This window comes from Falco punctatus (genome assembly GCF_963210335.1).
Source record: "Falco punctatus genome assembly, chromosome: 3".
Taxonomy (NCBI): Eukaryota; Metazoa; Chordata; class Aves; order Falconiformes; family Falconidae; genus Falco; species Falco punctatus.
In genome coordinates this window covers 93,240,040-93,263,789 of record NC_137582.1, presented here as the reverse complement: position 1 = coordinate 93,263,789, position 23,750 = coordinate 93,240,040, and the positions used below count along the sequence as shown (strand labels likewise).

Below are 23,750 nucleotides of genomic sequence, written 5' to 3'. Positions count from 1 at the left end.
TTAGAACTCCCCCAGCACACTTCCCCCCCAAAATCAGAATTGTTCTGACCTCTGGATTTAGTGAATTATTTTCAGATGATTTTGTTGATAGCAAAATGTGTGTGAATCCATCTTGTTTTCTGACAACAATGTCTCTGTACCGGTACGCACTCTCCGTTTGTCTCACACTGAAACGTAGCCTTTTATCAAAAGGTTGATCTCTCCTGTCATCAATAAACCTTCGTTTGCTGGCTGTCACTCCTGTTACAGATGTCTGTATGTTGGTTGTACCATTGGCTGCTAATGCTTCCATAAAGGTGGATGTACCTGGAAAGGGTTTGAACAATAGCATTCTATTAATTACATTTTATTAGCTCAGCAGTTTAAAAATCCGTATTAGCATGAGAACATGCTAGTCATATTGAGAACACAGTAAATATGAAACTCAGCCCCCTGGAAGTTACTGTAATGCTACAGAAATAGACACTGTGCACAGAGCAAAACCGAAGTGACAAAGGTGTCCAACAATTCATTTTACAGTTGGAAGACAACACATGTTAAACAAGCTTAATAGACCACATACTCATTTTTAGAAGGAGGGAAAGGTTTATTTAACATTCCTAATACCAATGCACTTCAGTAGGTTAACGCTCTGCTTTCTTCTTTTTACAACATCTTTCAGTCTTCTAACAGCATCAAGACTGCAAAGAGAAAGCAGGCGGCTTTTGTTTAAAACACCATGAGAAGTTAATATATGAAAGAAAATGACACAAAATAAGCTAAATAAAGACTTTAATTGACAAGATCATATAAAACATAACACTCCTTAAAGGAAAATGGAAATGAAGAAATACAGACTATATGTCTTTTGAGAGGGAAACAAGACCCATGCAGTAATGGGTATTTTAATAGATTCATAGACAATGAGATATTTCTTAAGTCTAAACAATTTTTGCTATTAGAATTGGCAAATAGAGCATTATGTCTTTCTGGTTTTGTTCCCAGTCACTTAAACAGACAGAATCTGAAGGCATGCAAGTAAACAGGCCATTCCTCATGACACAGAAGGGACAGGTTTTTCCGTACTCCACATTAGAAACAGAATACAAAATAATTAACGTTCATGAGAGAAAATAAGAGAACATATTGGATCTAGAATCCATCTCTATGTTAAAGTCTTCATGTAAAATCTTCGTAAAGTTTGTCAGATTAAAGTAATGGAATACATGTTGGGGGGAGGGGATGGTAGGGTTAAAAAACGTTGGAAAAACATGTTACAGGCCAAGATGGGAAAGTTTTGAAAGCCTGTTCCTGAGAACTGAGGTCTGAGACTTCATTAAAATCTACTGGAAACCCACAGCTCTTATCTCACTAACAGGTACTTCAGAACATCATGCTATGGTATCTTAAATTTTTAAGTACAGCTAAACTGCATGTAAGTTGTTAATTAAATGCCATCAGTGGATCTTGCTTAAATTGTCATTCTCTTTCTGAATAAGCTGTGTTTTTAAAATGCTAATAATACGCAATGCTATGATTTTTAATTTTTGTTTGTTTTTACAAGATACTACAAAGACTTGTGGGTCCAGTGAAGACATTAAACAGGCTCACCTATATCACTGGAATATCCTATGTCTCCACATTTTAACTGTATTCAAATGTTGCTTACTTTGACCTGCATGAAGCATGAGAGAGATATTAAGAGAAAGGCGAATGAAATTAAAATTTAGAACATTATACATTTTCCCATTTGTATGTCAGAAACTGCCTTCAGCTATAAATGAAGTCTCCATATCAAATATTTTCAAATAAATCTTTGATTATGAACCTGTTATGATTAATTAGGCAAGTTGTCTATCAAAGGAACTATACAATAATAAGGTTTTATTTTACTTTTTAAAATCTTCCTTGTTGTACTAATGATTTAATTCTCTTACCAGTTTTTGTGAAGTTAAAAGACAACATTTTTCAATTGTTTCAAGTGAAAAGTAAGAAACTCAATTTAGTTTGTGATCAGAGGTGAACAAAATGAAATGGAAAGTTAATATTTGATGTTGTCACAAGTTTCACATTTATTCCTAAATTTTTCACAGCCTATCAGATTCCCTTTTTCATTTCAGCAGAATAAAATTTTTATTTGATGCATACCAGAGGAAGTTGATGAGGGATGCTTTCAATACTTTTCCCTTGTAAGCCACACTATGTTGATTATATTCCTTTAAAAGAATTCCCTTCAAAGAGAATTTGCAGGAACACCACTGTTGCCCCATATTTCATCAGTAACATAAGGTGAAATGGTATCATTGGCTGCAATGGTTTGATTTTCCATAGGAAAGGTAAATTAACACAACTGAAATCACCTCTGATTGCTATACCCTGATATAAGACTTTATGGCTTCTCCCCTAGCCAGAGTGAAAAACGTGGAGAACCAGGACGGCACAATAAACTAGACTAAGCCAAAAAGAGTCAGTAAACTTGTGTAAGAGCTTTAAGTAGATCTTTTCCCAGGACTCATACTTCTAAAGACTTCCTCAAATACCAGAAAATTACTTTTGAGATGTAAGAGGCTATTATTATACACCGTGAGAGATAAAACTTCTGGCAAGAGAGACCAAGATGTAAGCACCACCAGCCACTTTTCATGCTTACTGAATTGGCAAGAGACCACCTGAGTTTTTATACAAACTCTTGTCTGCACTTGTCAGTAGTTGCAGTTTCAAACCCCAAACAAGGGACAGCTGCAGTTCAGTGGAAGAAATCTTCTGCATCCAACTCTGAAGCACACTTTTATCACACCTTAGACTGGAATCATAAACCTGTTGTTGGCTTTAGAAACTGCCTCTGTGCAGGGAGATCCGCTCAGCTGGTGTGGATTAGAAAACGGCACCAGCAGAGTTAAAATACCTTTGTTAAGTGTTTGTCCTTATCGCTGTAAGTTTGTGCCCTTCTACACCTTAAAGCCTAGGAGGCTTGCTCTTTTGGCATTCAGTACTCAAATATGAAGAGACAACTCAGCGATGTAAAGTAGTACCTTCGTGCTGTATATAAATAGGCAAAGGTTGCATCACTGGGCAGTCTCAGACACGTGCTGCAGCAAGCGAGGATGAAAATAAATTATAAAAGTGCCAGAGAGAATGAACTGCATTGCCATAGATTTCCTCACATGAAAATTTTGTCTTGAGGTTACTTATTTTCAGGTTAGTTACAATTATATTTTACAATTTTAAAATATAGATTTCATAAGAAACCAAAGGCAGTTCTGCATTTTAGTGCATGAATGGAGATAGCATATCAAAGACTAACAAAACACCACAGCCCTCTCTTTCCAAGCCCTTTTTGTTTTTGGAAGGTTCAGTTTGAAAGAACAGACAATTTACCCTGGATATTGTCAACTATTGCAGAACTATGTTTAAGAGGTAAACAAACAGCTCTTACAGTTAAGAAAACCCTTCCAACTGCAAACTGTTAATTAGTGTAATGTGGTCTTCTCCAAGGTGAAGACATACTATTACCGTGCAAAACTTCACCATACAGATGGAAAATGAAATTAAGAGGACTATTTGGTTTTGCAGCTGCTGATCAAAACGTGGTTAACAGTCACCATTTTCATGCAGCTGCTCTTAAGAGGGATAAAATAAGCTACGTGCAACAGATAAGAAAGGAAATAGTCTTAATCAAAAGGAAAACAGATGCAAAATACAGAAGTTGGAAAAGGTGCAGAACAGCAAAGGTATCATCAACCCCATTCCACTGGCGTATGACAGAAAAAAGCCACCTCTTCAAAATACAAGGGGGGGGGGGGGGGGGCGGTAATTCAAATGCATGATGCCAGACTTCTAAACAGAGTTAAAACCCAAAACAAGTAACACACAACTTCACAGCAATCCAAAAGCTAAAATCCCAAGCTCTTCTCTGAGCTATTCGTGCCTCACTGTTATGGTCTCCCACATTCTTGAGAAATTCAGTTTAGCTTACATAGCAAGCCTTAAACACAAACACTCCCCCTCTCTGCAACAATACTGGGGACACATCCAAACAGGTGCTCTAAAAACAGCCAAGCCTCTTTTGCACTCTTCTTTTTGAGTACACACGAGGTACTTTTGTGTACATGAGTACACAAGTGGTGGTACTTTAATTCAAAGGTTTGTCTGACAGTGTATGCTCTTTCTGAAAGGCTTAGCACAGATGTCTAAGGAACAAGCATAAAATGGGAGGTGTGAACGATGCTGAATATTTTTCCCAGCTCCAGCCACCAGAAATTTAGCAGTTCCTCAAATCTGCATGCCCAGAACCACAGATTGCACCCAAACCCATATAATTAAATCCTTATGCCCCATGGAATGGTCCAATTTACTTCTGAACCCACTATGGTTTTGTCTTCTGAAATATCTTTTGGCAGTAAATTCTGCACCATGCACCTTTACTTTCTTCATCCTTTTCATCACATCACTTCTCCAGACTGATTAGTCCCAATCTATTTACCCTCTCTCCCTCCAGAGGCCAGCCCAAGCCTGTCATTCTTCTCTGGGCTTCTTCTTCCTCTTCTACTAAATCTTGGAACAGGGTCAAAAAATAGCACACAATATTTAAGATGGGGACTTATAATGTGGCATATCTGAGTCTTCTCTTTTGTCCTCTACTCTTTTTCCGTAATAATTTCAAACAATTTATTTGTTGGTTTGTTGTTTTTTTTTTAAAAAAAACTAGCAGTGAGCAGATATTTGCAGAAAATGACCCAAAACAAACCCAATGCCCTTTTCCTGAGTAGTAACACGAGTGGGGAACCAGTCACTGTCCAGGCACAGTTTTGCACAGAAGTGTGTTTGTCCCCTCCTCACCACTTGGCGTTCATCTGCACCGAAAGTGATCTCTCATTCCAAGTAAGTCTGCAGTGGTCACCCACAGGGAGCTGCAGGGACCCTTACACCTTTCCTGTACCCCCATGTACCAACCACATCCTCTCCTACACTAAGAGACGAAATGATTAATAAGATGCTTCCCACTTGAATAAGCAAATGAAAAAACACCAGCAACAATAATTTCTTAAAAAGTATTAACTGCAAAAATAACACTGCAATTGTAACTGATTACGATTCAAGTACCAGAGAGGGAAAAAACTGTGATCTGCAAAATGGATTGGGAAAAAAAACCCAAAACCAAAAAGAAATCAATTAGTGGTAGAAGCTGCTTTTTTCCCCCAAGTCCTTTCTTTACTTTCACTGCTTTATAGTCCCCTGTATATATAATCCACAAGTCTTCATGTCAGTTGTCCAGTGCAGGTTGGTTTGTTGTTTTTTTTTTTCTTGTTTTCCTTTTGTTTTCTGCCTACAAACAGTGGTGTTTTGATGCATGTTCATATGTACTAGCAAGCCCTAACTGTAAACACTGTAACACTGCACTACATCAAATACTTCACACGAGATGCAAACCCCAGACAGTGATATCACAATGTAACATAGTATGTAACAGCTTCCAGTAATTTTTCCACTTCTGCATCAGCAATTACACAGAAAACATTTCTTAGAATTTCAGTGTATTGGCACAGATTATAGAAATTAAAAATGAGGGTTCTAAAAAAACCTACATATGTGCCCATTTTTTTTGTCTGAGTAGATGTATTTACGGCATTTACATTTTGGAAGCAAACAGAAGTTCCAGCTTCCTTTGAAATGTCACTATAAATATTTATAAGAAGAAAAAAAAAAGGTCCAAATTTATTGTACATTTCACCTAGCATACTGTTTTGCCCAGTGTTTCTGGAAGAGGGTGCAGAAGGTATACATCATTTATGAAAGAGACACTTCAGTTAACTCCTTCCAGATTATGGTATTACGGCGATTCAGCAGACAGAACAGTGCAACCAGTAATAAGCTGGGCACCCCCCAGCATTAGAACAGGCATCCCCCAAGATGCCTGGGAGGAGGGGTGGGGAGAGGGTGATACTCTTCAAATTATATGGCTGCTGATCAGAGATACCCTGCTGGTGCTGAAACCTTCTCAGCTGTTGGGAGGGAACGTGTGTGCGTGCACTGTAACTTTTCCTTTTCTCATAAAGTTAAGCACTTCTTGATTCTGTTTCAAGGACACAGTTTCAGAGGGAACCATTAGATGTTCTTCAGTCACCTTCTGTTCTTTTTGCAAGTATGTCACCTTTCCACACACAAGAATGTAGGTTTTGAGCACAGATTAACCAGCAAATTATTGCAATAGTATTTGGTGGAACATCACCAACAGGTAATTACAACTCATCAGTGCACACTCCTGCAGTGGCTGGCAGGCTTGATTGTCGATGTCTATCTTCAGTTACTAGAAAGCCCTTTCTCATACCCCTTAATTCCCACTCTCTACCATATATTTTGTATAGGTGTTAATTTTAAATGTCACTTTGAAACAATGCTCCTATAAAATTGACATTTCTTACAGGACACTGTTATGGACAGAATTAACACGAGAAGAGAAACACACACAAATATTTACCCTTGAATTGCAATATTTCTCCACTCAAAAGTTTTTCCACCCTACACCAATTTTTATCTTGGCTGCCACATAACATACAGAGTACTAGGATCTATAGTAGTCCTTTTTTCTCCTTTTTGTAGATGTCCTGGTTTTGGCTGGGACAGAGTTAATTTTCTTCCTAGCTGCTGGTACAGTACTGTGGTTTGGGTTTAATGTGAGACTGATGTGGAGAACACACTGATGTTTTAGTTGTTGCTGAGCAGTGCTTACCCCAAGTCAAGGACTTTCCAGTTTCCCATGCTCTGCCAGTGAGCAGGTGCACAAGAGGCTTGGAGGAAGCAGAGCCAGGGCAGCTGGCCTGAACTAGCCCAAGAAATATCCTATACCATAGAACATCATGCTCAGTATATAAACCAGGGGGGCTTGGGCCTGCTGATGGCTGCTTGGGGACTTGCTGGGCATCGGTCAGTGGCTGGTGAGCAACTGTACTGTGCATCACGTGGTTATTCTTCGGTTTTATTCCTCCCTCTCCTTTTCCTTACAATTCTTATTACCACTACTATTATTATATTTTACTTTATTGCAATTATTAAACTGTTCTTACTTCAGCCCATGAGATTTACCCATTTCCAATTCTCCTCTCCCAGCCAGGGAGTGAACAAGTGGCTGCATGGTACTTAGTTGCTGTCTGGGGTTAAAAGACAGCCAATAGCTTTCTCAGTTTCTTGTATTACTTACAGCATCAAATACATATAAATGTGTACAATGATACTGTTAGGAAGAGGGCATATTACTGGTCATAGCCTACACCCTACTAAAGTCCACTATTTAATTATTTTTGCTTTTGAATGTCTTTCCTTCTCAGAGCATAAACATCCATGTAAGAAACTCATAATGCCAACTAAAAATGCAACTAATCAGAGAGTAAAATTCTACTACTGTAGTGGGCAATCAATACAAGAGAAAATGTCATTCCTCCACCCTTCAGTTAAATAGCTTTACTTTAGTCTGATTATTTTAAGTCATATCAATGGAAATAAAAGACATTTTACACACTGTAAAAAGATGAGACTAACAAAATACTAGACCAAACACTTGTTAAGACCATGCCCATAAAAACAAGGATAACAATAATATGTAGTTTGGTAACAAATATTTTTAAAAGTCTGATAAAGTTTTACTGCTTTCAAGGAGGAACTATGCATTTTTATGCATAAGATGTTAAGGAAACTTTCCACAGTCTTAGAGTGGAAAAAACCCACCCTCCTCCTAACAATGGCAAAAGGCTTTCCAAATACATCTGCATTCTTATTATTTCACTGGAAATATATAAGCAAACACTCCTCAGGTGAGCAAATTACTTTCCTCCTCTATCATGGCACCAATATAAGTCAGGATTGCTCTCTTCTTCCCTTCCACTGCAGTTTTCAGCTTATTTTGGAGTGATTTTTCTTTCATTGACTCTATAGTTGGAATACTACTGACAAATAGAAAACAGTGCACATGACCATTATCACAATTTTAGTTGTTACTCAAGGCAGCTATAAGGAAAAAATATATATAAAAACTCCTAAGCACCTCTGATATTACTCCAGTCAGGAGGTCTGAGCCATATTTCACAGTAGCACACACCAAAGTGTTTGATGGGGGAAGCAACAAAAAAACCCAGTATTTCTTTTCTCACAAATACGTACAAATAAGAAAAACCTTCCCCAGGTTACAGCCTTCTTTTGGAGCCTTTTTAATACTGGGAACATTTAATCAGGAAGAACCCTCCTATCTTGATATTCTTGCAGCTGCAGGTTATGACACTGCAGTGTTTGTTTGAAATGCTCTCAAATTTGAGAGTTAAGTAAGGACATCTCTTGGGGCTCATCTACAGAGGAAAGCTATTGCAAAATAGGCTAAGGTTTAAACTTGAAGTATACCCAGCTATTTCACACTAACTCCTAAGGTGAGCACATTCTATATTAAGGGCACTTCATTGCAATTTAATCCAATCCCCAAAGTAATCTAAAAAATGGCTCTCTTCCTGTGGAGTAAGAGTGCCCTAATGTAAGGCTAGCCTAGAACAGACGCTGCCAAAAGACATCCCAGGCAATTTCCCGTATAGACAACATATGCCATGTACATATGACATAGTTCTTGTAAGGACATCAAAACTTTCTGAAACATTCTAGCTAAATTATTAATGAGATTTAGACTGATGGGTATAGCACTGCTACGTTGGCAGAATACTCTCGTTTACCTTCTTTTTGAACACAAGATGTTAATAAGTATTCACATTTCATTCTTATCACATAGATGAGGCTTTCAATACCAGAGTTTGCAAGAGCTCCACTCACAACTGCCCCCCAAAACATTTGGGATTTCAATGCAGAAAAACAATGGACAAAGATGTCTAGAGGACTATCAGAGGTTCAGGACGCTGACATGTATGTATTAGGCTTTACTGAAGACCCCAAGCTCTGGTTATACAGAGTATCTGGCATGAGCATCCCTGCTGGGAAGAAGCATCTTTGTTTTTACCATCTACCTCAAGGAGGTACCTGTGTCTTTCCAGCCACTGTCTAATGTCTGCTATTAATAGAAGATGTCTCAACATCTTGAGGTTTATTCACCAACAGGTTCAGGAAGAGGTGGCCAACGAATACATTACCTAAAGCCATATGAGCTGGCAGCAGAAAGGCCACCTCCAGTCACAAGTACACACAGATGTGTGCCTTAACATGGCCAGCTATACCCTACACTTGGGTAACCTGCAATACGTAACGTTGCTGGCTGCTACTAACATGAGCAGCAGCACCTCCTTAACAGAAATCACCAACCCTGACAGAAATAACTGGCTGGGGTGGGATGGGGAAGCACAAAGATGCCTCTTGAGTCTCCACCTGAGGCCTTTGGGTACCTCTTAGAAAAAACCTAAATATTGTAGTGCAGGGTGTTTAGTCCTGAGCCTTGCACTTAAGCAAGAAGGCCACTAGCTCCTCCAGCACTTCTGCAGACTGAAAGTCTGAAAGTTGTGGAGAAAAAAAAAAAAAAAAAAAAAAATCAGAGCTGGACCTTGACACCATGGGGAGAAAACATGGATGAAAAGAAGGTTAGAGGTCTCAGGGAAGTGTAAACACAGCTCTAGACTCCTCTGACGAATGGCACATTCAGAAATGCATAGGCCAAAAGCAAGTTCTTAGTTTTGATTCAGAGGTACTTTCTGAAAGACCCTGCCCTTAGGCAAAGCACACAACTGCTATTTACACCACATCTAAAGAGGCATTCAGAAATTGTTCTAGAGGCAATCTGTCCACCAGTTTTCCCAATATTCTGGGAAATAAGTCCACATTAAAAGCAGGATGACCAAAGGTATTCTTTGGTTATCCCATGCAACACATGCTAGGTATTTAGATGCTCTGAACTAAAAATGTAATTCAGAACAGTGTACCACCTTGCTGAATTTGCCGTTTCATACTGATGACGAGGAATAAATCCCAAACATGATCTATTGGCAAGAGCTGAAGTGAGGTATGATGGAAAGGAGTAAGTAAATACAACCTGTGCTCTCAAGCTGAACCTGTTTTCTCCTGTTTGTTTTTTTGGCAGTACTGGCTAGCATCAATGAGTATGTGAGGACATGCCTGAACTGCAGAACTCATGGAGAATATCCAGTATTCTTTATTCCTCCTATAATAATAAATAAAATTTAAAAATAAAAACCAGAGACAGTTCTAAAGCCAGCAGGAGTCTACTAAAAGATTTGGATCAGATGCTTTGCATGAGGGAGACTTATACGATATCCTCCCTCAATTAGGCTTTGTCCTGGATCACTGCAGGCAACTGCTAGAAAACACTGGAGGCATTTGTCTTCACATCAGCTTGCCCTCCAGCTCGACCCCAGTACAAATGGTATGGTTCTCCACACTGTAGGATTTGCAGAGATAGCAAAAATCTTAAACATGGCCATGAGTCTTCAGAAAATGCCCATCATAAGAACACATTTTCATCAAATTTTGACATCAAGAATATAACTGTAAACAAGCAAATAAAAACCCTCAACCCATACCCAGGGCAAATCACAAGAAAATAAGCACAGCCGAAAGCAGTGAGCAGAGAAGGCAATGCTCCCATCCCAGCCAGCAGCTGGGAGGAACCGGGGGCAGTGAGCTGCCCTTGCACAGCAGGACGGGTCACACACACGGGCAGTGCCTGGGTGCATGCTCCTCATATCGCTGAGGGAAGCAATCAGCTTCTCCTCAAGACCTCAGGCTTTCTACTTCATTGACTGTTGCCATATTTATGAACAGTCTATCAAAGTGAAAAAATATCTCGCAGACAAAAAACCTAAACTGATAACTTCATAAAGCACTAATTAAGTAGTTAACACATGCTGCCATACATAGGAAATGGTGCAGAGCTGTGGACGTGGCTTGCCTCTGGCTACAGAGCAAGTTAGTATACAAAACTGGAGTTACAGGTGGTCCCAATCCCCAAAAGCTACTTTCCCTCGTAAAAAAATATATTTCTTCTTTTATGAAGTATTGGATCCTTTTTTTTTTTTCTTCTTTACAGAAATTACTGGTATCTAGATTAAAGTACAAGTAGCAATACTGATACTATTGCTAGACAGAAGAGATAGCTATGCAAGCAATAGCTATGGAAGCAATGGAATAAACACTATGACAAACCAGTTAAGGTCTATCTCAGAGTAGGACTTCGCAACTGCTCTCAACTGTGCCAAAACCAAGGGAGGCTTAGTTAAGTACCATAATGCTTGTTGCTACATAAAACCAAGTACAAAGTATATCATATCCAATGTTTTACACCGATCAAAGTGTGCAGTGGCCTCAGAGAGAATTTTATAGCTTGTATAGCTGGCAATAGGTAAGCAAGGTTTATTTGGCTACTTAGATATGGAGGTAGGAGCGCATCTTTTCACAGAAGTCATACTGGTGTGATCACAGTTCAAGAGTCAATTTGTACATTTTTTTTTAAAAAATATTATCACTGCAGGTGCATGGAAAGAGTTGGGTCCATAACCTGATAATTTGAGAAAGCAGGGGAAAAGAAGTGAAGAAGAAAACCTCCAATTGCTACAATTCTGAACTCCAGCACTGGAGCCTCAGCTGTTCAGCTGCAAGTCTGTACAGCCGTGCCTGGACTTAAATAGTAAATTTAAGAGGTGGTTCATGGGTGGCAGGCTCCAAACATCTTTAGATACAGCAGGCACCCAAAATGCTGAAAGTTGCCTTAGGAAACAATCCATTAAGAACACACAGAGAAACCAAAAATATCAGAGGAAGTCACTACATAAAAGACAGAAGAATTACTATTGAGTAAAGCAAAGATCATGTACACAAAAATAATGGGACTAGTACATAACTAGTCACAATTGTGAGCTCAATTTTAATTTGGAAACCATTTGAAGCATGTCATAGATGACACAAAATAATAGACTAATTACATGACTGGTTGTTTCCTGAAACCTGCCAGGAACCCACCTGTTCAAGTCAGATTCCAACCACTAAATAAACAGAATGAAAAAAATAGAAACAGGACAGTATTGGCAAATGGAATTTAAATTTAATTTCTACCAAGATGAACACCGTGCAATTTTAGATAAATGTGTCATGTAAAAAGATTTTGCATTAAATACTTCATACAAATAGGAAGATACCCCAGTCATAAGGAGAGGGTGTATAAATGGAGCTAAACTTATACAGTAATTGAATTATTTTCTTCAGGGGTGAGATGTAGCTTCAGTTAACTCCACATGGTTAAACAGGTCAATAGGAACTGAGGGGAAAATAGAATATGCTATACTTACAAGAAAATAGGAAGTAAAGAACACTGGGAAGAATACAGGGAGATGCTAAAACAGATAAAGAACGGGTATTAGAAACGCAAAGTAAAACTCTAAAGTTATCATAGTTACAGATGCTAAACATAAATTATTTTTCCAGTGTTATAAAAAAAGGAGAATTAGACCAAAAATAAGAGTGAAATGTAGTGTAAAGTACAAAGTCAGTTAAAAGATTAGCGGGAAAACCAGCATGCCATAAAAGACCAGAAAAGACATTAACAAATGACAACTAAAAGGCTTGAACATGGCGAGATTGCTGACAGTATTGAAAAACAAAAAAAAAAAGAAAGAGACAAATGTGATAAGTCTATATGGGAAATGTTTCATAGTAAGTGAAATACCTCTGAGATTTGCTTGCTTAAAGACTAGCCAATTTGGAAGGTACTGTGAGTACTAAAATTTGTATTGATGTAGTTTCAGATAGAGTTGGAAAAAAACTTAAAAGAAAAAAAAAGAAGCCTTAAACCTCTGCAGTTTAATTCTGTTTGTAAACAACACTGCTTACAAAGTCGTGTTTCAGAAGTGTCCTTCCAATTAAAACCTGCTGGATATCCAAAGCAATACTCAAGAGAGCTATAATGGATACTGCAGAGACATTAAATCTTCTTACAAGATATATTTTACCAATATTTTGCAGTTTCATACCATTACAGAACATGCATCAGAAGCCTCCATATCATATATACTTACATCAAATGTAAATTTCAGGATTTTAAAATAATATCTCAACACAGGAGCAATCCTATTTTGCTCAGTATTGAAGCTGTATACATAGAACTATTCTTAGTGATGCAAAGTTGGAAATACATCAAAAAGTTTTTTTTTTCTATCTAAAATTAATTTTACTTTAAAAGATCCTAAAATGTGGAAGTTTCTATTGATGTCAAAAAGCGGAAGCTCTTAACAACAAAGATTTTAGGGTCACTCTATGATATACAGAGTTCTAATAAACTCCGCATCTCCATTTGATCCCAGAATATGTTCCTGTATCACTAGTATGTTGCCATAAGGTTAACTGAAACAAAAATACTGGTTATAGTTTTCTATTCTGTTATTATCTATACATCAACATATTGGTCATTTACAAACCCAAACACCTTGTCCATTTTTAATTACTATGGTATATGATTTTTCCAATATAGCTACATCACAGAAGATACCACACCATCAGATGTTTTCCCCCACAGCTCAGTTAAATTAATACCTCAAAGGAATTGATCTTCAAGGTGTTCTTTTGAACCATTGTACTTAACAAACATGCTGCAGTAGAATCTTTTCCATTAATTCTTAAACAAAATTACATGCTTACTGAAATTTGTAAGAGAATCAATGTTGTGTTTTGTTTAAAAAAAGAAAAAAGTTAACATTTTCCTCTCCTTCCTGCCGCAGCCCTTCCCGTTTCTTTTGAACCAGGTAAGAGACTACAAGCAAGCAGCAGCATGATCATATGCTGGCTGAGATCAGACCAACACTGAAAACCTATTAGCTAAGTTCACCCCTGCTACAAGGGGGAAGAAGTCCGCTGCACATCTGTCCTTGGGCTTGATTGCTTTGCCAGCAGACTGGCACTCCACTTAGCAAGTTCAGGAAAATCAGCCAAGGACCTTCCATGAGCCATGATCTGGGCAAGCAGCACATACTGAATTCCTTATCAGCATTTAAGTACCAATGTAGTTTACATAACATGCAAATTAAGATTTGTTTCCCTTCACTGCTGTTTCTCCCCTATATAGTCTGTCAGACCAGAAACAAGTCATTTATCACAGTTATTTCTGTCTAACCCAGAAACAAGGCAGCTGGGTTCCTTAATACCTTCCCTCTCTCCACTGATACAGCCGCTGAACAATTCCACAAGAGTTTCCCAAGTTAAACCAAATTCCAGTTTAAGACTGTTTACCATCATCAGTGTTTCGACCCCTTCCGACTTTCCCAGTCTTAAGACAACTGGAATCCTAAATCAAGTTTACAAAAAACATTAACTTTAGTTCAACTACTACAGCAGAGTATCTGGGCAAAAGTATTAGTGTTTTCCTACTCTGGGCTCATTATTTGGACAGAAATACCAACTTATGACTAAGTAGTAAGAAATGAGTAATAAACTGACATAAACAAATGAAGACATGCCAAAAAAACCCCACAAAACCTGACAAAATTAATTTAACAGCAGGAACAAGCCAAACATCTATGCCGGGTGCACTGGGTTAGCTTTCAGCTTGATCAGTCCCTGAGCGTTGCTGCTGCTGACCAAGCAGGGAGGCAAGAATGTGTGGGGAGGGGGTGGTGACAAGGGGACAGGAACACGGAGAGCAACATGAAAAGCATGTCTAAGGACAACAGCAACACATTTCTCTCCAGTTTAAATAATATACTGACTAGCAGATAACAATGACAGAAAAAGAGTAGGTATTTCCTCACGCAAACCATTTAATTATGAGATTGAGTCCCAGTATTGTGAAATAAGCTACAACATACTGATTTATCTGCATAGGAAACTGGCAGAATTGGAGTCCTCAGAGAACAGGTCCCACTGTAGTGCTACGTACTCTTTCATGCTCTACAATCTAAAGCATTTTAAAAAAACCCACCTGCTGTGAATCTGTCTTTTAATATTTCAATTACGTGGTTACAATAAACACTGGGATTATGAACTACTTTTGCAACCGTAAGGTGACTTGTAGTTTAGAACTGATCTGTGGACTAGTTTCTTTATACTGTAGAAAACACCCCTGAGATGTAAACTCTTTAAACTTTCCCAAACAGAAAAAACATGAGAAAAAAACCCCGGTTGCAGGTATCTGCAAGGGAATACAGCACACTTCATTGCTGCCATCAGTTTGTAGTTTATCAATGCTTACCTGGAGAGCAAAGCAATGAGAAATGTCACAGAAAAGAAAATGGCATCAGAAGCGGGCAGGATGCTCCGCTGAGGCACGAGGTGGAGCGGGCGGTGGGAGGTAAAGCCACACAGCCGCTGAGCCTGCCAGTCTGCAGTGGGATGAACGGGGACAGTCAGATAAGCGTGACTATGCATCACCTCCTCCTCACAAGCAGGGACTTCCCTGCCTGCTAGGTCCAGCACGGTCCCAGCAGCATGAGTTTTGACTGTAATAAATTCTAGAGTAAACTGCGTGGAATAGGAAAGGAGACTAACGTTCAAGATGAGGCTCCACAAACCAGTCCAACAAGTGCTCCACTAAAGCCCCTGGAAAATGTTGTTAGAGAGTGCCCTGACATTTCTGAGAGTTACATTAGTGCAATACGTATTCAAAAAGCCAATTTGGGATTGTTTAGTTGCCGAGTTTTGTCAGCTTTTTGAAGGACACAGAAAACAGTACAACTGATACAGCCTCTAAAGCTGTTGGGAAGGCGTTTTTTTTTCTAAACCAACAGCTACAGTAAATAGTAGACTTCATGTCAAAACACATTCCTCCTCCATGCCATGATGCGTTGCCCATCATTTAAGACATGCAGATGTGGTGGTGCTGAGGGACATGATTTAGTGGTGGACTTGGCAGTGCTGGGTTAACAGTCGGACTGGATGATCTTAAAGGTCCTTTCCAAGCCAAGTAATTCTATCATTACCTGCCCACAGAAGAGCTCGTTTTCAGAGAGAGACTCACACCATGCTGCTCTGCGTGGTTCTCTCACAACTGCTCCTTTCCAAAGGCAAGTCTTTCACCATGCATTGCTCTGTGCATACCAGCCAGCAAGCAATGCATTTCTTTCTCTTTTAGGCTGGCTAAGGTTTAAAGCTTAAAATTTCCTCTTCCTTTTCATCTAGCTTATGTATGTTCCCTTAACATACAAAACCCAAATATGATGATGACCATGAAATAGGAAGCAATCAAGTGGATTTTGGCTCTGTAAACTGGAGACACTGGTGGCTCTTCTGCTTTCAGATTTACTTCTTCTGTGTAAGATCTTTCAAACTGTTCTGAACCAAAATAAAGAAGCTGCTTCAAAATAAAGTCAAATGTGTATTTAATAAATTGGACTAATTTGTAAATTAGGATTCTGCTCTTCCCTGTTCTAAGCTCTACTTCTGTGGCAATATCTATTGTTAAAAAAAAAAAGTTGCCCATACCCATTCAGGAGTAAAGCAAGTATAGTACTTATTACTAGCAGTAGTTTTAATTCTTTTGCTGTATGAACATAAATATGTATTATTCATGTTACTTGGAGCAAAGATAAATAAGAAACATAAAGTTTCCAAACATTAATCCAGTATTTAACTCACGAGATTCTCGAGGAAACTTATAATTGAACAAACCCAGCACTATATCCTACAGGTTGATTTAAAATTAATCTTAACTTTAGTCCCATGTGTTTAGCTAAAAGCCAGAAATTATTTAGTCTTAAATGCTAAGATTGGAAATATGTTTCCTGCATGTGGTAAAGGGAAACCAATAGTTTGAATTAATGCCTAGGCTGTTTCAAGATCACTCTTTGAAAGGCTCTATCAATTATCCGACTCTGCTTTGCTAACTTAAAAAACTGTGTGTCAATGATCACAAGGCTATTGAAAACAACTACTTTCACAATAACTGCCTTTCCAAAAACACTGGAGAACAACATTCTCCCAGTCAGGATTCCTCTACAAAACACAAAACATTTGTCCCATACAGGATCACTAGTGAGCAAGTGCTGATTGCCCTGTACAGTCATGCTACACAACCAGGCAAAACCCCAGGACCCATAAACAAAAAAGCTGCAGTATGGTCCAGTTAAAATAACAAACATCCACTGCCCCGTGCTGCAATTTTACCTAATCATATGCCCAAGTGTCCTTTAATGTTCTGATGCAACCAAATTAGTCAGTAACAAGTAAATTCAACCTAGACTCAAAGCAAAATGAAAATCCCCCATTTTGCAGCCCTCACAGGCAAAAACAGCGCAACAGAAAACCAAGCATCTCCAGAGACACGTGAATTATTTTCACTGAAAACTCCCCATATTAAAACTCTTCCCCTACAGCCTTGACTAGCTAGAATTACCAGTATTTCTGATATCCCAAGGGCACCGACAAAAGCAGATGGTATCCTGACTTCAGCCCACTACCTAAACCACCTTCTGCGCCACCGGATGACCCTCAGGGAGAACCTACCTCCATTTTGCAGTTTCTCACTTTTATTTCTGCACAGTGACACAACAGCTACTAGTCTTTTTACTCACTGGCACATGCTTCAACCACAGAGCTACAGGTGTTTCCCAGTGACTCTGATGGATTCCCCTGCATGTGAACACGATTTGACTGAATCAACAAGAGCATCTGCAGAGCAGTCTGAGGGGAGGGGGATGGATTGGATGACAAAGGTTTCTTCTAGCCCTATTTCCTAGCATTCTGTGATGCATATGTGATTTCGTAATGTGGCATTTACGCCTTTTTGTTCTACCTAAAGGCAATTGCTTTTCAACAAGCTAGAATACAAATACAAAGGTAGCTGGACCAAAGGTACCAGGTGCTGATTAGCAAACTGTGGACAATAGTAGTCGGATTCTCAGCTAACTGCTGCTTTCAGTCCTGATGGGAAGCAATCTGTCTGCGTCCCTTAATGAACCCTGGGGGGGGGAAATTCTCTGCTGTGGAGATGCCTGAGTATTTGTTTGGGAAGCCACAATCACAGCTCCAGCATGTCCTTGTACTTCTGCTTGTAAAGCTTAGGGTATCGTGCAATGTAAGGTCTTCATAAGAATGTTCCTATGGATTGGAGTCTCCATTCTGTTTCTGCAATGACCTCACTGATGTGAAAATTACTCCTGTTTTATACATTATTTGTAAAATACTTCCCCATCAGGAGACTAGACTCTATGACTGGGTACAAGAAATGATAGCCTTCTAACAGTTTCAAAATAGTAATGAGAAAAATAGCCTGTAGTAAGGAAACTTCTAAATGATCAGATTGAAAATGACAATCCCCTTTTCTCCAAGGGTAAGGAACGCAAACAGTCATTCATCAGGGGAAACCATTAATGTCCTTGGTTTCAGCACAACCAAAATACTATCTAAATTAAATATGGATGCTATTATTGGATAAACTTTGTGCAATACCTTTTGGACTGCCCAAGGGAGTTTATGGCCAACTCCAGGAGTTATTCTCTGAGATGACCTTCTGCAATGCTTGGCGTTAAGCTCGAATTTGGAAAGGTTGCAGCAAGAGAAGTAAGGCCAGTCTGACTCCTCTGATATCACTGGCATTTAAGCGTGGACCACAGTAAAATCACCTTTCCCCTGATGTGGGTGAGCCAGGAAGATCTGATAAAATAATAGCAAGAGCGGACATAAAGAGTTCAAGAGCACGATGTTGCCCTGGCTTACTGCATTTATTGAGGGGGGATAACAGTTACTTTCTGAGGGTATTTTTTCCCTTTCTTGGACCTACAGCAGTTTTGCAACCGTCTGTTTTGTCCAGATTTGTGAATGCTGAAAGTTACCGAATCATCCAAAGCATATTGGGGTGGTGTCGGGGGAGGGAGGAAATCAGGTTTTCCATCAGTCTCAGCTGAAGGGGAGCCAGTTCCCTCTTGAGGGGCTTTCAGGTTCCTCCTTTTTTTCCCCTAAATCAAGCAATACTTTGTCAGGGAAACATCACCATGTGCCAGAAGAGCGTTCAGTAGCTGAACAAGAGTTGCAGGAGGGTCTTCCACCCTGGCAGTGCTTTTGGCCCTGCACCAGTTTGCAGCTGCTGTCCCAGGCTGGCAGGCAGGAGGTGGCAGACACAGAAAGGATGCCGCAAGGGCACAGAGTCACTCTTCTACAGTGAAGCACTGAATTACATTACAGAAAGATAGAAAAGGCTGATGAAATTTGTCAAGAAGGAAGGGGGCGGAGGGGAAGGGAGTTGAAGCAGAAAGAGTCTTTAGCTGTGTGCCAGCAGAGGCAGCCACAGCTGGTTGTAATTTGGTGAGCAGCCCCTTCCCCACCTGGCCTGCCCAGAGCGAGCCTCAGCTGTCCCCGCCGCAGCCCTTCCAGCACAAAAGAAGCTGGTTTCACAACTCACTCCCCCTAAAAAAATAAAATTAAAAAAATCTTTTTAAAGAAGTCTAGCTAGTGGGTGCAGTATTTCCATGCTGAGGAGATGAGTTCACTTAAAAGGAGACTGCTTCCTCTGCTGTTAGCATTGTTAGTGGGAAACATTTGCAGGCGCTGTCACAGGCATTTGCAAGCCACGCTATGCTCAGTGTGGGCGATCTTCAGGCAATGTAATGGATAAACAACGAAGAGGGGTTTTGCTGAGTGTGCACACAAACATTTTTAGAAAAACTTAAAAGGTGGCCAAGTCTGAATGGATTTTAACATGATAGCATCTCTGACACAAAGAGGAAAGCTCTGTTAAATTGCAAATCACTGCACAAAGGCTTGTGTGAGGCGCAGACGATGCCTCCTTCGGCTGTTAAGATATTCAGAAAGCAAACTGCTGAGCAATGTGTGACAGAATATGGGAATTCCTGTCATCCCATACATTTCTTCCATATAATTTCCTCTGATGCAAGCCCAATATTCACCACAGAACTTTCTGCTATTGACTTTTTTCTTTCCTTTTCCTTTCCTTTATTCTTCTGGTAACGTTTGTTTCAATGATAGATTTTTCTTCCCAAAAGGCTAAAACTGCAAGCCAATAAAATTTCATTGCTGTCTCAAAGTTTAAATACTGCAAGTAAGGTGGCTAAAAACAAATCCAGCCCCAACAAACATGACATATAGCAATGACTCCCTGTTACATTTTCAATGGAAATCTACCCATTTCTGTCCACTGAAAGTTAGCCTGTGTGAACATACGCACACGCTAAAAATTCCATGTAAGAGTTTGTTTTTATTTTGTTTTAAAATTTCTTTCTGGAAAGGATGTTCCTTTATCTATCAAAGTAAAACATGTTAATTTGCACTGAAAATTGCTCCTTCTCATCTTCTTAGCAAAGCTGCATTTCTGATTCAAGATTATCAATTATTGTTTAATTCAATTTTTGTAATTTTTTGGCCAGTGTAATTGATTCTTTTACTACGTAGATTTTAGTATTAAACTTCACCAATATAATTTAACATTGTCTTATCTAATTTACATCTATAACCTATATTTCAAAAATTGCTTTTCTTATCTCTTGGCAAAGACTCATTTCTTGGTCAATTTAAGAATGTGACCACCTTAAGACCTATTTTCTTTTACAAAATATGACAAAGTACATATTCTTAAGTATTACTATAAACCAGCAAAAGTCAAATCTAATCAGACATGAACAATCAGAATGCTTTCTCCACATATATATATTTATCCCAACCTTTATATATTATGAAAATCAGTCATCCAAAGCAAGTATTCACATTCCTACTGGAAGTTCCAAGTGCTGAATTTCATAAATAAATAATAATGAAAAACCCATTTAAGAGTAGTCCATGAACATCAACATGAAATTTAAGAGTGAAAAGGGCCAGTGCAACTTGGAATGCACTAGCCAGACTGTATAACCTTATGAGATGAGAGGGTAAGAATGTCAATATTATGGTAGTCCTAACCACTACAGCAGTGGAGAATAGATGGAATACTACTTCTGTTGTGCCTGTAAAAGCTGCAATAAAATTTATGTAACAGAATCCTGGGCATTTCAGGCAAACACATTTGTTCACTGTTTGTCTATGGAATTCCTTTGGTTTATAACAATGTACAATGTTTTGAAAGAAAGATACACAGACAAAGAAAATAAATACCCTCTAAACTTTAAAATATTTGTCTTCTAGCTGTTAATCTGTTCCACAACTTAAAATGCCTAACAACAGTTGTAAGACGGGAAAAAAAAAAAAGTTCCTAAACCAACCACAAATACTCAAATTCTAGAGGAATCCAAATCTTTTAAAGATGGAACCAAGACCAAAAAAGCAATGTAAAAACCATCCTTCTGTAGGCTTTCACGGTAAAATTAACTGGCAAAGAAAGGGGGCTGTGGGACAGAAATCAGCAGATGAAGCCAAAGTATCTTCTGCTCAGGAAACTTAGGTAGATTTGGGGGAATAAGCTTTTAAAGTAGATGTTTTATTGAAATTTTACTTGGTGAAGCCTGTGGCACTCTTATGAAATGTTCCTTCTCATCTTACAGAGTTTTACTGTTTAAATCCTTTCAAGTAAGCTAGAACTTTAAGATTAAAACATTTTCTGTAGATTCATTTCTATCCCGCTACTGTTCCCTATGCCTTTTCACTTCACAGCAACAGAAAAACTCTTACACAGTAAGGGCAAAAACCAGACAACCAACCAGCACCAAAAAGCAAAACCTTACCATGGGGATTGTATTGAAAAGTTAAAACAGATAGATAGAAAGTGTAAAAATAACGTACAGAGAAATAAAAGTATAAATCTGAATTTAGTATTGAGGTATCAGATAAGGTTTTTTTTTTGTTTCAGTAGCTATAAGCATAGGACAGCATCATAGTATCTGCCGCTACTGCAAAAGAATAAACTGACTTAAATAAAAAAAACCCACCAGGACTTCCAAAAAGCCCTGAAAACACATCTCCATGTCTTCACAAGTGAAATCTAACTTTTTTAAAAAAACACAAAATAGAGTTTTGAAGAAATATTAACTTTAATGGAAAGAGCAGAGTATGGTAAACTATTGGAACAATTATAAAGCAATTATTTCAAATCATTAGATAATAAATACATAAATAATATAAATAAAACAATTGTAATTATTTGGAATTAAATCTGATAAGGGATGTCAACGACAGCAAAAAGGGCTTCTTCAAGTACATCAGTAGGAAAAGGATGACTAGAGAAAATGTGGTCCTGCTGCTGAATGAGGTGGGTGCCCTGGTGATGAAGGACAGAGAAGTCAGTTACTGAATGCCTTCTTTGCTTCAGCCTTTTCTGCCAAGGCTGGCCATCCAGTTTCCCAGACCCTGGAGGCAAGAGAGAAAGCCTGGAGAAAGGAAGACTTTTCCTTGGTCAAGGCGGATCACATTAGAGATCACTTAAGCAAACGTGACACCCACAAATGCACGGGCCCCGGTGGGATGCACCCCAGAGAGCTGAGGGAGCTGCAGATGTTACTGCTAAGCCACTCTGCATCATCTTGGAAAAGTCATGGAGGACAGGAGAGGTGCCTGAGGACTGGAGGAAAGCCAATGTCACTCCAGTCTCCAGAAAGGGCAAGAAGGAGGACCCAGGAAACTACAGGGGTGACGGAACAGCTCATCCTGGAGGTCATCTCTAAGCATGTGGAGGAAAAGAAGGTTATCAGGAGCAGTCAACCTGGATTCGCCAAGAGGAAATCATGCCTGACCAGCCTAACAGCCTTCTGTGATGGAATGACTGGCTGGGTAGGTGAGGGGAGAGCGGTGGATGTTGCCTACCTTGACCTCAGCAAGGCTTTCGACGCTGTCTCCCGCACCTCCCTCACAGGTGGGCGCAGGCAGTGTGGGTTAGCTGAGGGACAGCGAGGTGGGCTGAGAACTGGCGGAATGGCGGAGCTCAGGGGGCTGTGCTCAGTGGTGCAGAGCCTGGCTGGAGGCCTGCAGCTCGCGGTGTTCCGCAGGGGTCCCTGCTGGGTCCAGTCCTGTCCAACTGACTCATCAGTGACCTGGAGGAAGGGGCAGAAGCGCCCTCAGCAAGTCGCTGACGATACAGAGCTGGGAGGAGCGGCTGATCCACCCGAAGGCTGCGCTGCCATTCAGCGAGGCCTGGGCAGGCCGGAGAGCTGGCGGAGAGGGACCTCATGGGGCTCAGCAAAGGCCAGCGCAGGGTCCTGCCCTGGGGAGGGACAGCCCCGCGCACCAGCACGGGCTGGGGCTGAGGGCTGGGAGGCAGCTCTGCGGGGAAGGACCTGGCAGTGCTGGTGGGCAGCCAGTTGCCCGTGGGCCAGCAGTGTGCCCTGGTGGCCAAGAAGGCCCACGGGACCCTGGGGTGCGTGAGGAGGAGCGTGGCCAGCAGGTCGAGGGAGGTGATCCTGCCCCTCTGCTCGGCCCTGCTGAGGCCACACCTGGAGCGCTGGGTCCAGTGCTGGGCTCCCCAGTTCAGGGGAGACTGGGAACTGCTGGAGAGGGGCCAGCGGAGGGCCACGGCGATGGTGAGGGGGCTGGAGCACCTCCCTGGTGAGGAAAGGCTGGGAGAGCTGGGCCTGTTCAGCCTGGAGAAGAGAAGCCTGAGAGGGGACCTTATCAATGTCTGCAAATACCTCAAGGGCGAGTGCCCAGAGGCCGGGGCCGGGCTCCTTTCAGTGGTGCCCAGCGACAGGGCACGGGGCAACGGGCACAAGCGGCAACACAGGGAGCTCCGTCTGAACGGGAGGGAAAACTTCTGCACCTTGAGGGTGCCGGAGCCCTGGGACAGGCTGCCCAGAGAGCCTGTGGGGTCTCCTGCTCTGGGGACATTCCAGACCCGCCTGGATGTGACTGTGCAGCCCTAGGAGACCCTGCTTCAGCAGGGGTTGGACTAGATGATGTCCAGATGTCCCTTCCAACCCCAACTG

At 40.3% G+C, this 23,750-nt stretch overlaps 1 protein-coding gene across 3 annotated transcripts in view; it reads right to left on the bottom strand.

Moving 5' to 3' along the window:
* CDYL (chromodomain Y like) overlaps positions 1 to 23,750 on the bottom strand; it is a 110,699-nt gene that overhangs the window by 11,928 nt on the left and 75,021 nt on the right. For 2 of the 3 annotated variants that reach the window (XM_080379968.1, XM_080379966.1), the window contains one exon: positions 50 to 306. In XM_080379968.1, the coding sequence (XP_080236094.1) occupies positions 50 to 292 (243 nt within the window). In that variant the 5' untranslated portion in view covers positions 293 to 306. Of the gene's footprint in view, positions 1 to 49; positions 307 to 1,590; positions 1,655 to 23,750 lie in introns of all 3 variants that reach the window. The other variant, XM_080379967.1, reaches the window with a different exon arrangement.